At 41.7% G+C, this 19,605-nt stretch overlaps 1 protein-coding gene across 1 annotated transcript in view; it reads left to right on the top strand.

The window, feature by feature from the left end:
- dnah6 (dynein, axonemal, heavy chain 6) overlaps positions 1-19,605 on the top strand; it is a 300,004-nt gene that overhangs the window by 188,726 nt on the left and 91,673 nt on the right. The window contains exons 52-55 of the mRNA XM_080188484.1: positions 1,618-1,879; positions 3,130-3,253; positions 7,208-7,404; positions 15,750-15,953. Coding sequence (XP_080044610.1) covers positions 1,618-1,879; positions 3,130-3,253; positions 7,208-7,404; positions 15,750-15,953 — 787 coding nt within the window. The remainder of the gene's footprint in view (positions 1-1,617; positions 1,880-3,129; positions 3,254-7,207; positions 7,405-15,749; positions 15,954-19,605) is intronic.

Raw genomic sequence — 19,605 nt, 5'->3', positions numbered from 1 at the left:
GTGTAAGAACTCACCCATGCACATCTCTTTGGTAGACAATCTGCTGTGGGCTTTTCTGCTGGATCTCTAAAAGCAGTATGGAGGCACAGTAGTTAGTGCTGCTGCCTCACAGCGCCAGGGACCCGGGTTCGATTCCTGGCTTAGGTCACTATCTGCACAAAGGCTGTATGTTTTCCTTGTGTCTGCTTGGGTTTCCTCTGGTTTCCTCCCACTATCTGAAAGATGTGTTGGTTAGGCGCGCTGACCATGGTAAATTCTCCCTCAGTGTACCCAACAGGCGCCGGAGCGTGGTGACTAGGGGATTTTCACAGTAACTTAATTGCAGTGTTAATGTAAGCCTACTTGTGACACTAATAAATAAACTTTAAACTTAACATGTAAATTACTGATGTAACTGGAATGCCAAATTCATGGCATTCCCTGGATGGAAATCTTCCCCTCCTATGTGCCAGAACCTGGGATTTTCAGAGCCAGTATCTCAAAGTAGCCAGTATCTCAAAGTATCAGTGTATTTAAGTATTTGGAGATAAAGGGGGCAAGGATTGCTGCATTCTCTACAACTGAGCAATATGCAACCATCTACCATTACAATGCTTTTAAGTATGGGAACATTGGCAGTTAAAATAAAATGGAAACCCGAATTGAGAAGTTCCCTCTACACAAAGTAGTTCACTCTACACTATTAACCCTTAAAACATATTATAGAAACACAAAAATTAATTTATTCTTAAAAAACCTTACCATCTGTCATTTTTTCTTATGCTGAAAGTGAAACATATATTCCAAAAATAAGCAGAACATATGCAATTTGTTCATACATAGATAACAGACTAATTACTTTTGAAATATTAATTCTTCCTATTTTGTGTGCCATGTGATTGATGGAGTGAGCACAAAGTGGCTCTGTGTGTCCACATAATCAATTAACTCTGGGCCTTGGGAAGTGATTGGTTTGATTAGATCTTAATTGCTTTACTGATGCACTGGTTAATGCTGAAGTTTATGTTGCTTGATGTGCAGTGAAACAGGGCCTTCTGCAGTTACTGCCTCACAGGAGCAGTTCATGGGAAATGAAAATTACTGAGATATTGAATATGAGAGATTGGCAATTCCCAGTGATGTGTTAAGTTGGGGATACAGCTAATTTTCCATGCCTTCGCCAATAAGCGGGCACATCTCACCTTCTTCCTTGCTGTTGATCCTGACTGAACTCATTCCCCGTCCGTGGGCGGGACTTTCTGGCTGCGCTCACCTCAAGGACGGAAAATCTCACTTGAGGTTAATGGACCTTAGCATGGTCTGTCCCCACCTGCTACAATTCCCATGGCAGGTGGGACGGGAAAGTTCTGCCTCTTGTGCCATAACATGTACTTGATTCCGCTGTGGTATTAACCACTGTCTGGGGTAATATCCTCTGCAAGTTGTATGATGTGTGGCCACTTTCTCCTCTGACTGCTTATGCCGTATTGTGAGATACCAGCCAATGGATTTGTATTTTGGAGCAGACTTCTCTGTGAATTAAGTTACTTTGTCAATGATGATTTGAATCGTTTGTTTTTGGAGTGGTCGATTGAATTTGAAGACTAATTGAACAAAAGTTTTTTATTCATGTTCTAGAACTGACTGGGCTTCCGCTAAACAAATTCTTGGTGATTCAAATTTCTTGAAGAAGCTCATGGACTATGACAAAGACAACATTAAACCCCAGATTCTGCAACGGCTCCAGAAGTATATTAATAACCCTGACTTTGTGCCAGAGAAAGTGGAGAAAGTGTCCAAAGCCTGCAAATCAATGTGTATGTGGGTGAGAGCTATGGATCTGTATTCCCGAGTTTCTAAAGAAGTAGAGCCAAAACGGGTAAAACTAGCTGCAGCTCAGGTGAGTTAGAAATGTAACTTCAGCCATTATAGATTACATAAAAGAACAGGAAGGTGCTGGCTTAATGATATTATTGCTAGACTATTAATCCAGAAACTCTGCTAATGCCCTGGAAACCCAAGTTTGAATCCCACCATGGCAGAAGTGCAATTTGAATTCAATAAACAAAATCTAGAATTAGGAATCTATTGATGACCATGAAACCTGTTGAATCCTCACAGCCCCTTCATGCTCATTCCATCAATCACATGGCACACATGACATGATCATTGTCGATTGTGAAAAAAACCCATCTAGTTCAGTAATGTCCTTTAGGGAAGGAAATCTGCCATCCTTACTCCAGCCCACAGCGATGTGATTGACTCTTAACAACCTTCTGAAATGACCCGGCAAACCACTCAGTTAAAGAGCAACTTGGCATGGGCAATAAATTCTGGCCAGCCAGCAATGCCCACATCCCAAATTAATTTTGAATTATGATAATCGAGGGTATCTTTAACGCTACCACTCAGTGGAAATTGGACTGTGATAGAGCTCACTTATCTGCTGCTGATCCTTCTCTGCTGCCATCTTGGTTTAGACCTGGGTTGCCCAGGTACCTGTGCTAATCATGTGGAAAGCTTAATGAATCCATCTAAACACAAGTCCAATGGCTTACTGGACAGATGCTCTGCCCAGTAAACCTGGCAAGCAAGTGGATGAAGCCTAATGATATAAATGTGTGAATTGTTTATGTGGGACCATGAGGATTCCTCCGAGCCCTACAAAAATGATGTGCCGTGCCCACCACCCTCCCCCTCCTCTGGGCTTTGCTCCTCTGCAATCACATTTCCTTACCACCTCTGCCACCTTGCCTTTGCCCAGTGCTACATTTCTGCTTGCTAGGTTGGCCTCCAAGGGGCCTGATTGGGACTGATACAAATCTAACATGGTGCAATTGGAAATGCATTTGGGCAGTACAACTCACTGGATGTATGTTTATGAGGCCTGGGTCTCCTGCCACAAGCCTCAGATGGTTTATCGGCATGTTTCTGCTGGGTATCTGTAGATTAAAACCAAAACATCCCACTGGCACCCTGCAAATTGTCATTAAAAAGTGTAAGTGTGCATTGATAAAGGTCACGTTCCCGCTGGATTAAGAACCAGCAAAAAGTTTGAGCTGATCAGCAATTACTGCAAATACCCTTCGGGCTGCATTTTTTTTTGGCAAGAAGTTATAACCCTTTAACGAGCATCCCTTTAATTAATAGGCTGAACTTGATGCCACCTTGGCAACACTTAAAGAGAAACAGAAAAAACTCAGACAGCTTGATCAAAAACTTGAGGATCTTCAAGAACAGTACGATAGCAGCGTGAGTGAAAAAGAGGAACTTGGTGAGATCTTGTTAGAAATGTTCCATGATAATGTTCAATTCCATTTTTGATAGAAGATGAACAAGATTAGAGAAAATGAGTTTAGATCTAGTGGTATAAAGGAACATTGCAGATAATGAGCCTGCCCGTTCATTTTCACCATTTTGAATTATAAACAGCTGGAATTACTTGTCAGAAAATGGTTAAAACCAGGATATGACACAAATTTAAGTAATTGCCAGATGTGTGACGGGCTGATAAAAATTTAGCATTCTGAACAAATGAGATCAAATCGGCTGAAGGGCTTTCTTTATTCAGAACTAGTTTGCAATGTTCTGATGTTTTAGTAATAGTAGCTAGACTTCAAAAATAAGGCTACGAAACACTTTAAGGTTTTCTGCGGATATGAAGGGTACAACATGAGTGCAACTCCTTTCTTTATGGCTCATTAGAATGTCGACCAAAAGTCACTTTAAGAGATAAAGTGGGAGTTTGTTGCCTGGGGTTGTTCTAAGAAGATTAAAGGTTGGTGGAATTGGAGACCTCCACCACAGGCAGGATGGTTGTTTTGATGCTGAGGTGGATTCAGAGTGGTGACCTCCGACCAATATTTGTGCATCATGGAACCTCTTTGACTGAGGGAGAAACATTGAGAATGTGAAGGTTCATGAGAAAGAGAGAGTAAGGAAGTCCTAAGTAAACTCTGAGCAAATACTTCTCAGATGAAATGTAATCCAGGAATTGGATGAGTAACATAATAAGGCTGGAAGGTGCAGTGGATAAGGGAACAAAGCTTAAAGGTATGGTGAGAAAAGGGCATAGCACACATTGAAATGATGGTAGACCCTGAAGAATTGGAACTGGTAGAGAGAGCAAATGGGACCAAGCCACACAAGGGACAATGTGAGGGAAGTCAGCTGGCAGAATGAGGAAAAGGTGGCAAGGAAGGGACAACATTAATAAGACAAATAATTGAAGCTACAGAGAATGGCATGTAATGGTGTTGTCTAAAATAACTATGCTTTGCTGATCACAGCATAGGAAGACTTGCAACTGGCCTGCATGGAATGGAGCAGAACAATTTTGAAGCATTTAAGCATCTAGTAGGATGTGGGCAGACTGAATGAAAATGTCAGTGGGTTAGAAGAAATGACCAAATAGAACATGATTTGGTGGACCTGAGATAGCAGAGTAGATTTGGTATGCTTTAGTGGGCCATAGTTTTGCAAGGAGCATAACTAGAAAAAGAGGGAACTTGGAAACCATAGAAGGAAGATTTCTTTTTGGGATGGATTGAGTGGAGCTGGGCATTTAAGCAGGTCTATAAGGATGACAAAGTGACACAGAACTGGAGCATTTATGTATTGCATTTTCACATCTTTGCAATTCATGAAGTATTTTTGAAGTTGTTATTGTTATGATGGATGGAACCATGGCAACAAATGACACAACAAAACAAAGGCCTGAATATTTCAGAGCATAGAAATCATAGAAACCCTACAGTGCAGAAAGAGGCCATTTGGCCTGTCGAATCTGCACTGACCACAATCCCACCCAGGCCCTACCCCAGTATCCCTACCTATTTACCTGCTAATCCCTCTAACCTACACATCTCAGGATACTAAGGGGCAATTGTAGCATGGCCAATTAACCTTACCCGTACATCTTTGGACAGTGGGAGGAAACCGAAGCACCCGGAGGAAACCCACGCAGACACGAGGAGAATATACAAACTTAAACAGGAGCTGAACCCACCATCCAGAGAGTTGGTGCAAAATGTGTCCACTCTGACCCTGACTAGTCCTCTGCCATTTTAAGTTCAAATGAATATTGATTGGCAGCAGACAGGACTTTGTAAGTCAATCTGATTGGTAGACAGCTCTCCAGATCATCCGGATCTCAATAGGGGCAAGGGTGGTGTTCCTGTCTGATGTCTACCCGCATTATCCTAAAATCACATCTGGGTTGGTGTGGGCCGGAATCCAGAAGTAACCCTGTCAATGCAATTTTGCACTACCTCCCTGCTCCCAATCACCAATCCCTCTTGCTGCCTCAAAACCCACCAAAAGTGCATAAAATTCAGCCCCCAAGAATCTCAATGAGAAATCTGTTTTTTTTTGTGGTGTCGCTTGGGAGATGATTATTAATTAGAGTACTGGAAGAACTCTCCTGTCCTTCAAATATGCCAAATGGGGTCTCTTAATCTTTCCTAAGAGGACAAGCAGGCATTTGGTTTCACATCTCAAAGATGGCAATTCCTATAGTGCAACACTTCTCCATTTGACTTTCACCCAGGTTTACATCCCTGGAGTCACAACATGTTAAGTCAGAAGTAAGAATGCTGATTTTGAGCTAGGTTTAAGAGTTGGTAAAGTACTTAGGGGGAAGGATTAGTGGAGGGCAGAACAAGAGCCAAAATGGCATTTATTTACCTACAACTTTTTCTTTACTGGTCAGGTTGGCTCATGGTGTTTTGAGGTTTCCATGGACCAATGTAAGATATGATTTGCCCTTGGTGTCACTTGGTAACAATTCATCAGCCAGCAAAGTTGCAAGTTTACAAGTGAATTGCTGATTCATAATTCATGGTCAAAGTATAATTCTACAATATTACATACTCAATGGGGGAAATTTTCACTTTCACCCTCTGGGCAGCAATCTGATGGAATAGATTACCCACCCTTACAGAACCAATCTGATTACAGTCCTTTAAATATCAGCTCTCAGTGTAATATGTGGCTTTTGCAATGGATGGGTAATCGACTCCACCAGATAACCACATTGGTGTTAAAGCTAAAAATGATATCTAAAATTTGTAGCTGTAGTAATAAATTCTGTCCAAAGCTCTTTGTCCACAGATGGGGTAATTTTCATCTTCTGCAGAGGACGAAAATCAACCAGTAACAAAGTGCTTTTATTGTACACCCAGCCTGATTTCTCTTTGCCTTGAAATATTTGGACAGAAAAATTAAATGCCATGTTTTGTATGTTCCGTGAGTCTCACAGAGAGGTTCTTAGTACTTTGTGGTGGCACATTTAAGTGCTTATTGAAAGCATGTAGCTATATAAACAGTATGTACTGTATGTACTAACTCCATGCTTGCTTCTACACAGGTGTCTGTCTAGCCACGACTGATTCTAATCTCAAGTCCTGAGTCTCTTTACATCACATTGTGGGCAGTATTATTAGCTAATCCTAAAATAATCCTTGCTACTATACCAGATACTCTAATACCCCAACATGTGTAATGTGACCTTTATTACCTGTTTTCTGCTGCTTTCACGAGTTAAAATTATCCTGAGGAATTTTGATCAATTTAGAGTAGGCCGTGTTTTGCAATGTTATAAAATGTGTCAATGATGTGAAGATCTGCAGCTTAGTAATAAAAGTGTTTAGGATTAACAGAGAAGTTAGCAAATTGACTAAGAAATAGTGAAGGATAAAAGTAAATTATTGCAGATGCTGGAACCTGAAACCAAAAGAGAAAATGCTGGAAAATTTCAGCAGGTCTGGCAGCATCTGTAAGGAGAGAAAATAACTGACGTTTTGAGTCCAGATGACCCTTTGTCAACTTTGACAAAGGGTCATCTGGACTCGAAATATCAGCTCTTTTCTCTCTTTACAGACGCTGTCAGACCTGCTAAGGTTTTCCAACAAATAACGAAGAACTTTTTCAGCTGCATGGGTGAAAGATAATACATACCAGAACAGAAAATGTATTTAATGAAACTCAAACAGGAAGCAAGGTGGAATGTGGAAAGTTATTCATTGAAAAATCATCATTTTGTATTTTCAGGTTGAGGCACTGAAAACATAATTTTTTTTATTGTATAAAAGAATTTTTAACGCTTATACATTATTTTTACCAAAACTGTGTTCAGAAGATTTGCAATTTCCTCAACTCAATCTAATTGCTCTTAAATGATTTCAATTGCAAATCTGCATGACTGTATTGTCCTTTTTTTCCTCTTCAGCACAAACAATGGAACTAACTCAGGCTCGATTAATGCGCGCTGGAAAACTTACAGCCGCTCTTGGAGATGAACAAATTCGCTGGCAAGAGAGCATAGTTCTGTTTGAACAGGAAATATCAAACATAATTGGAAATGTCTTCATCGCGGCAGCTTGTGTTGCATATTATGGAGCTTTTACTGCTAAGTACCGACAGTTGGTATGTCATGGTCCTGTCAATATAATTTAATCACTCAAGTGTGGCAAATCCTGAATCTACTCGTAACGACAGGAGTAAAATTGAAAATTTTATTTTCAAATTATTTCAGGAGCCGTGAAATTGTTTAACAGTCTTTGTTGGCTTTCCGCTGGAGGGCAAGCGTGCTGTTGTCAGCCAGACCATCTGAGAGGTGACAAAAATTTGCACATCCTGCTTAGTTGTTATCCAAGGTGCAATATTGCTACCTTTGGACATAGCAGTGGGCTAGATTTCTACATTTTCATCCACTGATGGTGGGCAGTGGTGCTAACTTATCATCACTTACTGAGGTGGCAAAACACACTGCAGCAAATAGATAGCTCTGTTGTAAACTGTAGACATCACATAAAATTAAGTCAGCAGCTCTTTAAATTAACATTATTATGATGAAGGTTGTAGCAGTTCAATATTGCATTTCTGAATTCAGCAATTACGTGCCTCTCTTTCTGAGAATAATAACTTGATGCAGATTTTGCTGTAATTCATTGGTTGTTGTAGGGACACTTTAATTGCATATAACCATAAAATTATTAATTTTATTTGCAATCATGTAACTACTGACTTAACAACTTCACAGAGCAACCTCGTGAATATTATATTTCAGTATTACATAACTTGTAGAAAATTCTTTTAGGTAGTCTGATTAATTCAAAGACTAAATTTTTTCATTAAACATTTCATTTCACAAAGGCAAAAAAAGTTTATTCAGTTCAATGAAACTCTTCAATTAAACTAGTCTTTATTAAAACATTGAAATGTTAGAATCAAAAACATTACAAATTAACAATAGTTAGGCAAGCATACAATTAGGACAAGACAAATCTCATTTTGGCCAAAATGGGAGATCAGTGGTTCCACCTACACAGCTAATGCGCGAGCAGACTTTCACAAAAGATCACAGATTTCATGCCAAAGAGCAGAATTGGTTATAGTTTTCATTATCAGATTATACAGCCCAGCACTTATTTAAAAGCAATTTCATTCATTCACTGATTTTTCAATCTAACAATGGCATGTCCTTCAACTAATCATATTTTGACACCTTCAAATATTGATCTGTCATTCGTCTGTCCGTTTTACAGAAGGTCTCTCCCAAAAATGGCTTCTTATGATTCAGCATTTCTCTAACCAGTTTAAACCGGCTCTAATGCTGAAATACACCTTTATCTTTTGGTAATATCACCCAGCCTGGGTAATTTACTTTGTTGCATAATTTGTGCCTGACTTGTGCTGATATCCTTCATGAATACATCTTTCATTTTACTGGCATGTTACAAATTCATTTCTTAGAGACATTATGAAGGTGTTATTTAAATATTTTGTATTATTCTCATACCACATATTAAAACATTAGCTGCTAATTATCCTCATGTTCGGTATTTAGAATTAATCAGAATTTTCAATCCCAGTTATAGTTAGAGATGTTTCAGCAATGACATCAAAAAGTGAAATATTAATCAGGCGCCTCTTAGGAAAAAAAAGGAACGAATAAATCGTGGCTTCTTGCAGGTTGTTTGATGCACCACACTACTTGTTTCAGGCTTTAAACAAATTCTGGACATGTCTTGGCTATGTCTTGCAATAAACTTTCCATAGTGTGTTGAAAAATAATGCATGCTGAAGACACACAAAATGGTAGCCGGGTATATTGAAATAAACCCTTTTGGGTATTAATCGTTACAGTTTTTCTTGAGTCCTTATCCAATTCTAATTGTTGATAGGTATGGCCCATGTCCAGTTTTTCTTGAGTCCTTATCCAATTCTAATTGTTGATAGGTATGGCCCATGTCTACTTTTGTATATGTTAGGCCTCCCATTAGCTTTGCATAAAGATCCTCAAGCTTTGAAACTGGGTGTCTATCCAGCTTGGCTGCCTGATTGATAGTTAATTTGTAAGCCCCACAACTACAGACAGTCTTGTCCAATTTCAGTACTGATACGATGAGGGCAGCCCATTCAGAAAAGTGTATTGGCCTAATGCTCCTAATTTTTCCAAACGTTCAAGTTCTGTCTCAACTTTTTGATGTAAGAAAAAAGGCACTGGGTGAGATCTAAAATAATTTGGGGCAGTACTCAAATGAATATAAATTCTGGCTTTGCCTCCCCAAATACATTTTGAAAAAAAAGGGTATTTTCACGTATACTGAAGATATCTAACCAATTTAAATTTATTTGGTGTAACCAAACTCATGAGACCAGGACTCTGGTCTTTTGTAAGAATGAGTCACAGTTGGGTAGACTATTGCTGATAAGTTACTGGTGCAGATGTAGCTCCTAAAATGTCTTAGGGTTTTCTGTGTTCACGTAGCTAATCTAGGTGTTGAATTACTAACTTTCAAGGCAGAGTTTAACCCTTAAAATTATTTAAATGTGTGCTCCCCTATGATGTTAACAGAAACACTGGTGTCTACTTACCTGCTTAGTGGTTGCCCATTTACCTGGGGTACTATTACTGTAGGATCTTGATTTATTCCTTTTGACATTATTCAGTTGACAGATCTCAGATTCCTTTTCTGAATCATGGAGTCCAGGCCTAAAGTTTTACTGTCCCGCCTGCCACAGCAATCAGAACGGGCAAGGGGTGGAACATGGAAATGTCCGTTGACCTCGGACAGGATTTTACGGTTTCTGGACAAGCTAGGCTATAAAATCCCACCCACAGTCTTTTATTTTGTTTAAGCCAGATGTATTCTGTTTGCCTCGGTGCATAATTAGGATGCAGCCTCTATGATTGCAACTAAAACAGATAGCAGACCGGAATTTACATTTTTCCTGGAGATGATCTTCCCTACATCTGTAGCATTCATCAGAATTTCTGGTTTATTAACCCCTTTGCTTCCATCGTCCACTGCCACTCTGAATTGGAGTCTGGTTGGAGCAGGAGGGAGGCCAGTGATCAGTGTGGGCTGGGGATGGGTCTGCTGGGGGAAGGGGTGTCTGCCTCCAGGGATGGGAGTAGATTTGCCAGGGTGAGATGGTGGGGGGAATTGTTGCTGCAGGGAAGGCCAGGGGGGCTGGAGATCGGGGTGCTTCGAGACAGGAAGGGGTCAGGGCTGGCCCGGGAATGCTTGTAGGGGCTGTGATTGGGCCATGGGGGGGGTGTAGGAGCAGTACTGTGAATGTCCCGATCTGGCCAGCAAACTGCAGGTTGACATTACGAGGCCACTGCGCATGTGCAGAGTTCCAGAACTGTCAGACTCTGGTGTGAATAGGACTCTCCCCCCCACCCCCCGAGCTTTTAATGACATTCACGATTGTGATCTTTGCAATGCACACAGTGTGAAAGGTTCTTGTCTGAATTTCCCTACTGAGAAAACAGTGGTGAATTGCACCATTTTTCCTGCCAATTTAGCACTTAGAATCGCCCCCTTAATATCTGAAATTTCTGTAGATGTTAAATTTCTAATAAGATTATGAGGGGGAATTCAGCAACCTCATCAGACAACCAGTGGGAATCCCAATGCCTCACTGAATGGAGCGTCAGTCAAAAATTGGGATTTCTGCTAGACAGGAGGGTTGTTGGGATTCAACGCTTCCTCTTTTGCAGATCACTTCTTCCCTTTGAAGAAACCATAGCTGTCAATCAGGTTTAGAGTCAATGTAAGGAATGTGGTCAGGGACAATGGAAGTACTTGAGATGCATTCAAGCATGAAGGGAAATGTAAATAACCACAACTGACTGGAGGCTGTGTGGGCATCCATTAAGTTTTCATTGGAAACTGCCTTCAAAGCATTGCACTTTAAAAATGACAGAGATCACAGATTTTCTATGAAATAAAAGAGACTTTCAAAGGTTTCAACTTGCCAGGAAGGCTCAGAGATTTCAAATCAAAGCTGTGTGAATTCATTGGGGCTGAGTGTGCAGCTTTGAAGAATGAACCCCTCCACCCACGCCCCCCCCAGGTGAAATTGATATCTCTCTGTCAGAGTACTTCAAAGAGGTCTGCTCAAGCCTGCAGCTTCTGACGGGGAGAAAAGGTAATCTCTTCTGCAGATTGGGATGCTGCAATAATTTAAAATCCCGCCAGTGACCGGAGTTGGGGGCATTAAGATTAAAGTGACCTGTCCACTTCAGAATTTTCAAGGCAGACAGGCAGTAATGGGAGATGTTGATCACAGAGTTGCTTGAAATCATCATGCCAGGGTGATCTTCGGGTGTGCCAGGCCTCTAAGGGGCAGTCCAGCCACCAGAGTTCTATCCCAGGATGAGTGTGATGAGGCCAAACCCTTGACCCAAGCCTGAGCCTACTCAATCCTTAGGAACTGTTGACTAGCCCTTTCACTGCAGTATGGCAGCAACAGGAGAGAAATTGGCCACTGGATATACCTCCCTGAATGTATCAGGGCCCAGGGTGTCAAAAGGTTAAGTACCATTGGCACTGCTAAGACATGTGGACTGAAGGTGGGCCTGAGTGAGGATTTGAGAGGAGCTGAGTTGGGGGCAGGAGGGGGTCTGAAAGGGAACAGGTTGGGTTACCCTTATGCCTCAGGGATGGCCCATTATTGGAGTTGCCTCTCTTTGTTGAAGAGTAGGCAGTGCTCCCTTGGTCAGTTGCGGGGGGACAGCGTCACCAATTTACTTTTTGAGGAGGGGGGGGGAGGCGGGGGCCTGTCCATGAACGTTGAGATGGGCGCGGTCTTTAAAAAAGATGCCCTGATCTCTGAACAGTGGGACTGGCTGGCATGAATCGTGGGATGGGTTCATCTGCATTTTTCAGGAGGGTATAACCCACCTGACATACGCTGTCAGAACCAATGAGAAACACTCCCACTTTCCTGCTGTCCTGGGCACATGGTTGCCTAGGCAACATCTTGGTGGAATGTCACACCTGTCTGTCAGGACTCACCCCAAAACAGCAGGGCCAATAAGACCTCAAATTTTCCGTCTCCAGGACTACCTGGTTACAAAAGAGAACTAATAAAACTAATTATGAAAAAAGAAAATGCTAATGACTCCTAACTGTCTCTATTATATGTTGTTAGGTTTTGACCATGGCGGATGGAAACTACTCAATATAGATAGAATATTAATTGTTTTCCATGCTGCATAAATGGCTGGTTGTCACATGACTGAAGCTTTTTGATTTTTAGAAGTTTTTTTTATAAGTGATGCTTGCTTTTTGCAGTGGATTGCAGAATGCAGGAGTAACATCAGAAGGAATATCACTGATAATTTCAGGCTATAACATCTAGCTTTCTACCAGGTCACAAACTTGAGGTTTAAAACCTCCTTGATAGGTGTTTCCAAAAGGGCGGAGTTGTATCAGCATGTCCGCCCGAGGTTTGTACGATCCTGCCCGAGGCCAACAGAGAATGCTGTTCTCCGAGTCTCGCCCGCCTCTGGAATCAGGGCAGACATGCCAGTAAAATTCCAGTCCCTGTGTTTGTTAGGAAAAGACGAACTAATTCTCTATCTACAAGTATTATCCAGGCTCTCTACACTTATAGTTGTGCACCTTTTACGCCAAAGGAATTCCACAGAATTCGGTCTTCAGTTTATCGGACTTATCTGAACTGTAGCCCCATCGGACGAGACTACGATTGTTAGCTACTGTTTTTGAGTTTTAACACTTGTAGAAGTGAAACTCCTTCCTTTTACTGCGCCTTCCTCATGTGTATGTGACATGTGTAAAGTAGCGATAAACTTTCCTGAAAGGAGTGTGTGTGAATGACTTAAAAATCCATGAAAGCCTATTTGTAAAAACTGGCCACAAATAAATGAGGGCTTAGGAACACACTTTAGATTTATCTAAATTGAATCACGCTGATTGCAGGTGGAAGATTAGAACAATTAGAGGCTAGGATATGCCAGATCTCTTCTCATCAAGCAAGATTAGCACCCAGAGTGGGAACTATCGTAAGAAGCCCTGTGTCACATTGCACATTGGCATAAATTGACGTTTTAAATTTTAAGGTTTATTTATCAGTGTCACAAGTAGGCTTACATCAACACTGCAGCAAAGTTACTGTGAAAAGGATGCAATGATTCCCACTGCCTGTCAGTGGTGGGCCACATTTCTCGCTGTTCAATGTCAGAAACCTCATAATACATCAGTATACCATTCTCGGGCCAATATGCCAGAATCATAATTAATGGTGGGGTGACATCAGAATGCCATGACGGGTTTCAAAACATGTTTGCCTGGTGAACAGAACTCCGTAGGGAGCTCAGAGCTGAGTGCAGCACTCACGGAGTGGCACGTCTTGACAGGTTGAGTCGGAGGGGCAGGCAGTGAGTCAGGGAGAACAGGATATGAGTTGGCGGGACAGAGGTGTGTGCTGGGGATGGGGGGGGGACATGGGGAGGTGAGTGTTGGGAGGGCCTGGAGGGGATGAGTAGTGGGAGGAATGTGGGTGAACTTGGGTACAAAATGTTTCCTGGGTCTGGCAGTCATCACTTCCCAACTAGCTGTGTGCAGGGACGGCCTTTAAATATTGCACCCAGATCATAAAAGTGCTGAAGTGATGGTAGGGTGGGATAATCAGAGGATGCCAACCAGTGATGGGGCATGGAACCCATGCCTGCCAATCTTTCAACCGCATAATACGGCAAAAATGCCGCAATTACCGTCAGTGGCCTCAATGCCACTTTTCCTTGCTGACATCAGAGATAATTCTGCACAGTGTATTTCAGTGTGTCGCTCTCTTCTCCGCCTGTATATTGATCTAAATAAGTAAAATTCAGAGAAGGCCCAAGTGCAGCACGTGGGCCACATCACCTGTTTCTGTGTAATTTGTGTAACATGTCGGTGTGCACTGGACAACTTGCATGTCTCCTATTTAAATTTTTTATTAAACTTTTACTATTTACTCAGTGTGTAATTCACACGCTTAATATTCTTGTCTGGCTTTTATTACATAAGAACATAAGAACATAAGAAATAGGAGCAGGAGTAGGCCATCTAGCCCTTCGAGCCTGCCCCGCCATTCAATAAGATCATGGCTGATCTGTCGTGGCTCAGTTCCACCTTCCCGCCCTCTCCCCATAACCCTTAATCCCCTCTCTTATCAAAAACCCATCAACCCGTGTCTTAAAAATATTTAGCGAGGTAGCCTCCACCACTTCAACGGGCAGAGAGAATTCCAGAGATTCACCACCCTTTGAGTGAAGAAGTTCCTCCTCAACTCCGTTCTAAACCGCCCCCCCCTTTATCTTGAGGCTGTGCCCCCTAGTCCTACTGTCTTTTTTGAGCGGGAAGAGTCTCTCCACCTCTATCCTATCCATCCCATTCATCATCTTATACGTCTCAATGAGATCTCCCCTCATTCTTCTAAACTCCAACGAGTACAAGCCTAGTTTATTCAGCCTCTCCTCATAGCTCAACCCCCTCAACTCCGGTATCAGCCTAGTAAACCTCCTCTGCACTCCCTCCAAGGCCAAAATATCTTTGCGCAGGTGCGGGGCCCAAAACTGCACACAGTACTCCAGCTGCGGCCTCACCAATGCCCTATACAGCTGCAGCAAGACCTCTCTACTTTTATATTCAATCCCCCTCGCTATGAAGGCCAGCATCCCATTCGCCTTCCTGACCACCTGCTGCACCTGCAAGCTGGGTTTTTGCGACTCATGCACAAGGACCCTGAGGTCCCTCTGCACCGTCGCCTGCTGCAGTTTTTCGCCACGTAAGTAATAGTCCTTCCTACCATTATTCCTACCAAAGTGGACCACCTCACACTTGCGAACATTAAATTCCATTTGCCATTTCCTGGCCCATTCGCCCAGCCTATCTAGATCCTTCTGCAGACTCTCCACACCCTCCGCACAATTTGCCGTTCCCCCAATCTTGGTGTCATCAGCAAATTTCGACACCCTACACTCGGTTCCCTCCTCCAGATCATCTATATAAATGGTAAAAAGCTGAGGCCCCAGCACCGACCCCTGGGGCACTCCACTAGTCACCATCCGCCAATCCGAATAGCACCCGTTGACCCCCACTCTCTGCCTCCTATTTGACAACCAATCCTCTACCCACGCTAACACCCTACCCCCAACTCCATGTCCCTCGACCTTCTGCAATAACCTCTTGTGAGGTACTTTGTCAAACGCCTTCTGAAAATCCAGAAAGACCACATCCACCGGCTCTCCTCTATCCACCGCCCTAGACACATCCTCATAGAACTCCAGTAAATTTGTCAGACACTCCAGTAAATTTGTCAGACAAATTACAATGAAGAGGTTTATGAAGCACTTTACGCATTCAATTTTCTTGCATTATGTTTTTCTCTTTTATTATTGCTTTCATTGTAAAAGAAATCAAATTGCAGCAACTGTCCATTACAACTGTTGTTTGTTTTTAAACTAACAGCTCGTAGATGACTGGATTAAAGGTTGTGCGGAACTGGGAATTCCTATCAGCGCAGACTTCAGTCTCATCAACATCTTAGGTGATGCATTTGAGATTCGTCAGTGGAACACTGATGGTCTGCCCCGGGATAATGTTTCCACTGAGAATGGCATTCTTGTGAAGCGAGGCCATCGGTGGCCCCTGATGATTGATCCACAGGACCAGGTAACTGTGCAGCTTCATAAACTCTGCTGGCAGACTTTCAAGGAGTTGGAATATTCCCTACTGCATACGACTTTTCAAAACCAGTTTTTAAAATTTCCCTTTTGGAAGTCATCGATAGTGTTAATAATGTGGCTAAAGTCATGACTTTATTGTACTGTATTAATGCTTTATTTGAAAGGTATCTTAATTTGTAACTAAAAATGCATTGCAGCTAAGAACTGCTGGCTTTTGGTAAGACAGATGGGTGTTTCTGTTCGAAGTTTAATTAGTTTTACCTTCAGTGTTGTTTCCAATGAAAATTGTACAGGCAACTTAGGTGGATTCTAGAAAAGTTCAATAATGTTCTTTTATTCCATTTGTTCTAAATTTTGAGTGGCACTTACTTTGTAGCGAAGTGTCAATTGTGTAAATTGTTTGGCTGTCCTCTTCAGTTGTTAAAATGATGGAATTGCATTAGCAATGCCATTCAGGTAAGCAATCTGTAGTGTAATTAACTTTCAAATAAATCTCTATGAACAACACTCATTTGATAAACAAAATGAAACAAATGTGATTGTTGAAAATACATTGTCAGGAACAGCAAGTGAATGACAGATTAGTTATCATATCATTTTGGACTCCATCCTATTTAGCATAATAGCAGATGCATATTTTTAACAGTATTGGAACATTTTTCCAACAGAAAAAACTGAATAGAAAAGTTCTGTCTGAGTATTCAGATTTTGATCAAAGCATTTTCATTTAAGTTCCTGGAGAAGGCATTGAGATAGAAGGTGGTTATAATGTTCATAATGTGGGCACAAAAGTTGTTTTTCCCAAAGATGGAAACACCACAAGGAATTTGTAATTCTGTGGAGTTGACAGCAGTTTTGTTGGGGAGTCTCTGGTCCTGAATGCTGAACAGAATTAACCCCCATCCTGACTGTGAACACGCATTAAAAATAAGCACGTCAACAGCCTAATTTTTAAATAGGAAGCTGCTAACAGAAACTTTTGATTGAGTCTGATGTTTAGGCTGCAGCAGAATAGTTGAAACTTTATTGAAGCAAAGCAAGGCAGTTAACTGATCAACCATTTTCATTATTTTCCATCTTTTTGCTCAGTTCTCTTATTGACGCAATGGGCCGAGTGGCCTGATCCTACTTCTACGTCTTGTGGGCTTTTGGTGTAATGATTGAATTAAGTAAGCTTGATCATAATTGCTCTTGTTGTCTCTGAAACAACAAAAGTTCATGCTGTCTTACCAGTTTTTTTAACTCGAGTTTTAAAAGATTGGAACAGTCAGGTTCTATTATGTCCTTAAATCTCTAATGTGAGACTTCTTTGGGTGACACAAAACTTGGCAATATTATGAACTGTGAACAGAACAGTCAATAATTTCAAAGGGGCACAAACAGTTGGTGGAGTGGGTAGAATGCAGAGAAGTGTGAAGTGATGCATTTTGACAGGAAGACAGAGAAGCAATATAAAATTATGGATAAAACTCTAAAAGGGGTGCAGGAGCAGCAGAACTTGGGCATATATATGCACAGATCATTGAAGATAGGACAGGTGGAGATAGCAGTTAATAAAAGTATAAAATATTCTGGGTTTTATTAATAGGGGCATAGAATACAAGAGAAGGAGGTTATGCTGAATTTATACAAAACACTGGTTAGCCCTCAGCTGGAGTAATTTTTCTGTTCTGGGTGCCGCACTATAGGAAGGATTCAAATGCATTGGAGAGTTCAGAAAAGGTTCACAAGAATGGTTCCAGAGATGAGAAACTTCAGTTGTGAGGATACAATGGAGGGGTTAGCACTGCTGTCCTCAGAGAGATGGAGGCTAAGAGGAGATTTGATTGAGATGTGCAAAATCATAATGGGGCTAGGTTGAGTAGATAGGGGGAAACCATTCCCTCTCATTAAAGGATCAAGAATGAGAGGACCCTGATTGAAAGTGATTTGCAAAAGAAGCAACAATGGTGTGACTAACAAACATTTTCCACACGGAGTGTTTGAGGTCCTGAATGCACTGCCTGGAACTGTGCTGGAACCAGGTTCAATCAGGGCATTCAAGAGGGCATCAGATGATTACTGAATAGGAACAATATGCAGGGGAAAAGGCAGGGGAATGGCATCAAGTCACAATGCTCGATTAGAGAGCTGATGTAGACATGGTGGCCAAATGGTCTCCCTGTGTGCTTTAAAGATTCTGTGATCTACTGACTCCAAAGCTGAGAGCTATTTTTGATCCTCAGCTACTATTCAATTTAAAAATGGTAGCTCATTGAAATTAAGGCTATGGGGCAACCTGGGAGATGCTGCATTTAGAACTCAGCTCTGTGTCTAAGGAATTATTGATAATAATCAAGCAGATGGACAAGAGTGTGAACAATCACATTTTCATTATTTATATAACATATATGTTTAGTTTGTGTGTGTGTATGCATCCATGAAAACAAAATAATGGGGAAAATATTCAGCAGGTAAGGTGACATTTGTGGAAAGAGAAACAAAATTGATGGGGTTTTCCCCAGACCATTAGATGTGAGTTTGCAAACAAACAGCCTAGAGAGGTTTCAAAAATTGGCATTAAGTTGAGATTCCAGCATGATTCCTCCCATTACTGACCTTCCCCAGTGGAGTTGAAGAAGAATAAGGAATCCCTTTGGATCTGTCAGGGGAGTCATCAAGAAGTGGCTGAGGTTGTTAAGAAGGCAATTATGAGCAGCTTATAAAATTAACCCTGAATTTCACATCCATGGAACTTCTTTCCTGACCTTTCAGCCAATCTGTAGAATCAGCAGTCAGTACCCAATGCTGAGAGCTTCCTGAGCAAAACTGTCAGGCAGGGAAGGTTTCAGTCAATTTCTCTGAAGAGCTTCAGCCATGGCCATTGAGAGATTGCAGTTCAAAGCACCTATTCCCTCAGAGAATGCTTTCTCTGTTTCTCAGGTTATTTTCGATTTCTTGGAAGGCACTTTACCTGTCTAGCTTCACGCACCTTCAGTTCCTCTTCACTGCTGTTAATCTTCACCATGCCATAGAAGCAGCTTATGCAACCAATTGATAAATGGTGCAACCCTCAACACACACAATGTATCAACTCTCTAGACATGCCCAAATAAAGTACCTCAGGAAGGTCAAGTTCTCATGGCTGGTTGATGCTGTCATCTTCAGCCTTCTGGATCAAGACCTCTTTCCCAGTGGACAAGATGGGCATATATTGCCAGTGGTTGTTCAGGAGTCTGTAACTGGAAAACCATCCCACTGGTCTTTCCAGGGCCAGCCTTTCACGGAGCCATGTGCTTACGTCTATGAGGAGAGAAAGCAGAAGAAGCGCTCATGGTAGTTTGTGTGGTGAGGGGGAAGGGAAACCATTTGTAGGATGTGACTGTGTGGCATTGTCATGGGTAGAGAGGGCCATAAGCTAAGATGAGGTGAGGTTGTTGGATGTTCAGATGCACTGGTGAATGTGCCTGCGGGGACTGGAGTTGCAAGTTATGAGGAAATTTTGATTTTGATTTGATTCATTACTATCACATGTATTAGCATACAGTGAAAAGTATTATTTCTTGCGTGCTATACAAACAAAGCATACCATTCGTGGAGAAGGAAAGGAGAAAATGCAGAATGTAGTGTTAGAGTTATAGCTAGGGAGTAGAGAAAGA

The sequence above is a fragment of the Carcharhinus amblyrhynchos genome, chromosome 5, assembly GCF_965287045.1.
Source record: "Carcharhinus amblyrhynchos chromosome 5, sCarAmb.v2.hapA, whole genome shotgun sequence".
Lineage (NCBI taxonomy): Eukaryota > Metazoa > Chordata > Chondrichthyes > Carcharhiniformes > Carcharhinidae > Carcharhinus > Carcharhinus amblyrhynchos.
Note: the sequence above shows the minus strand (reverse complement) of the source record. Positions and strands in the feature narration are given on the sequence as shown.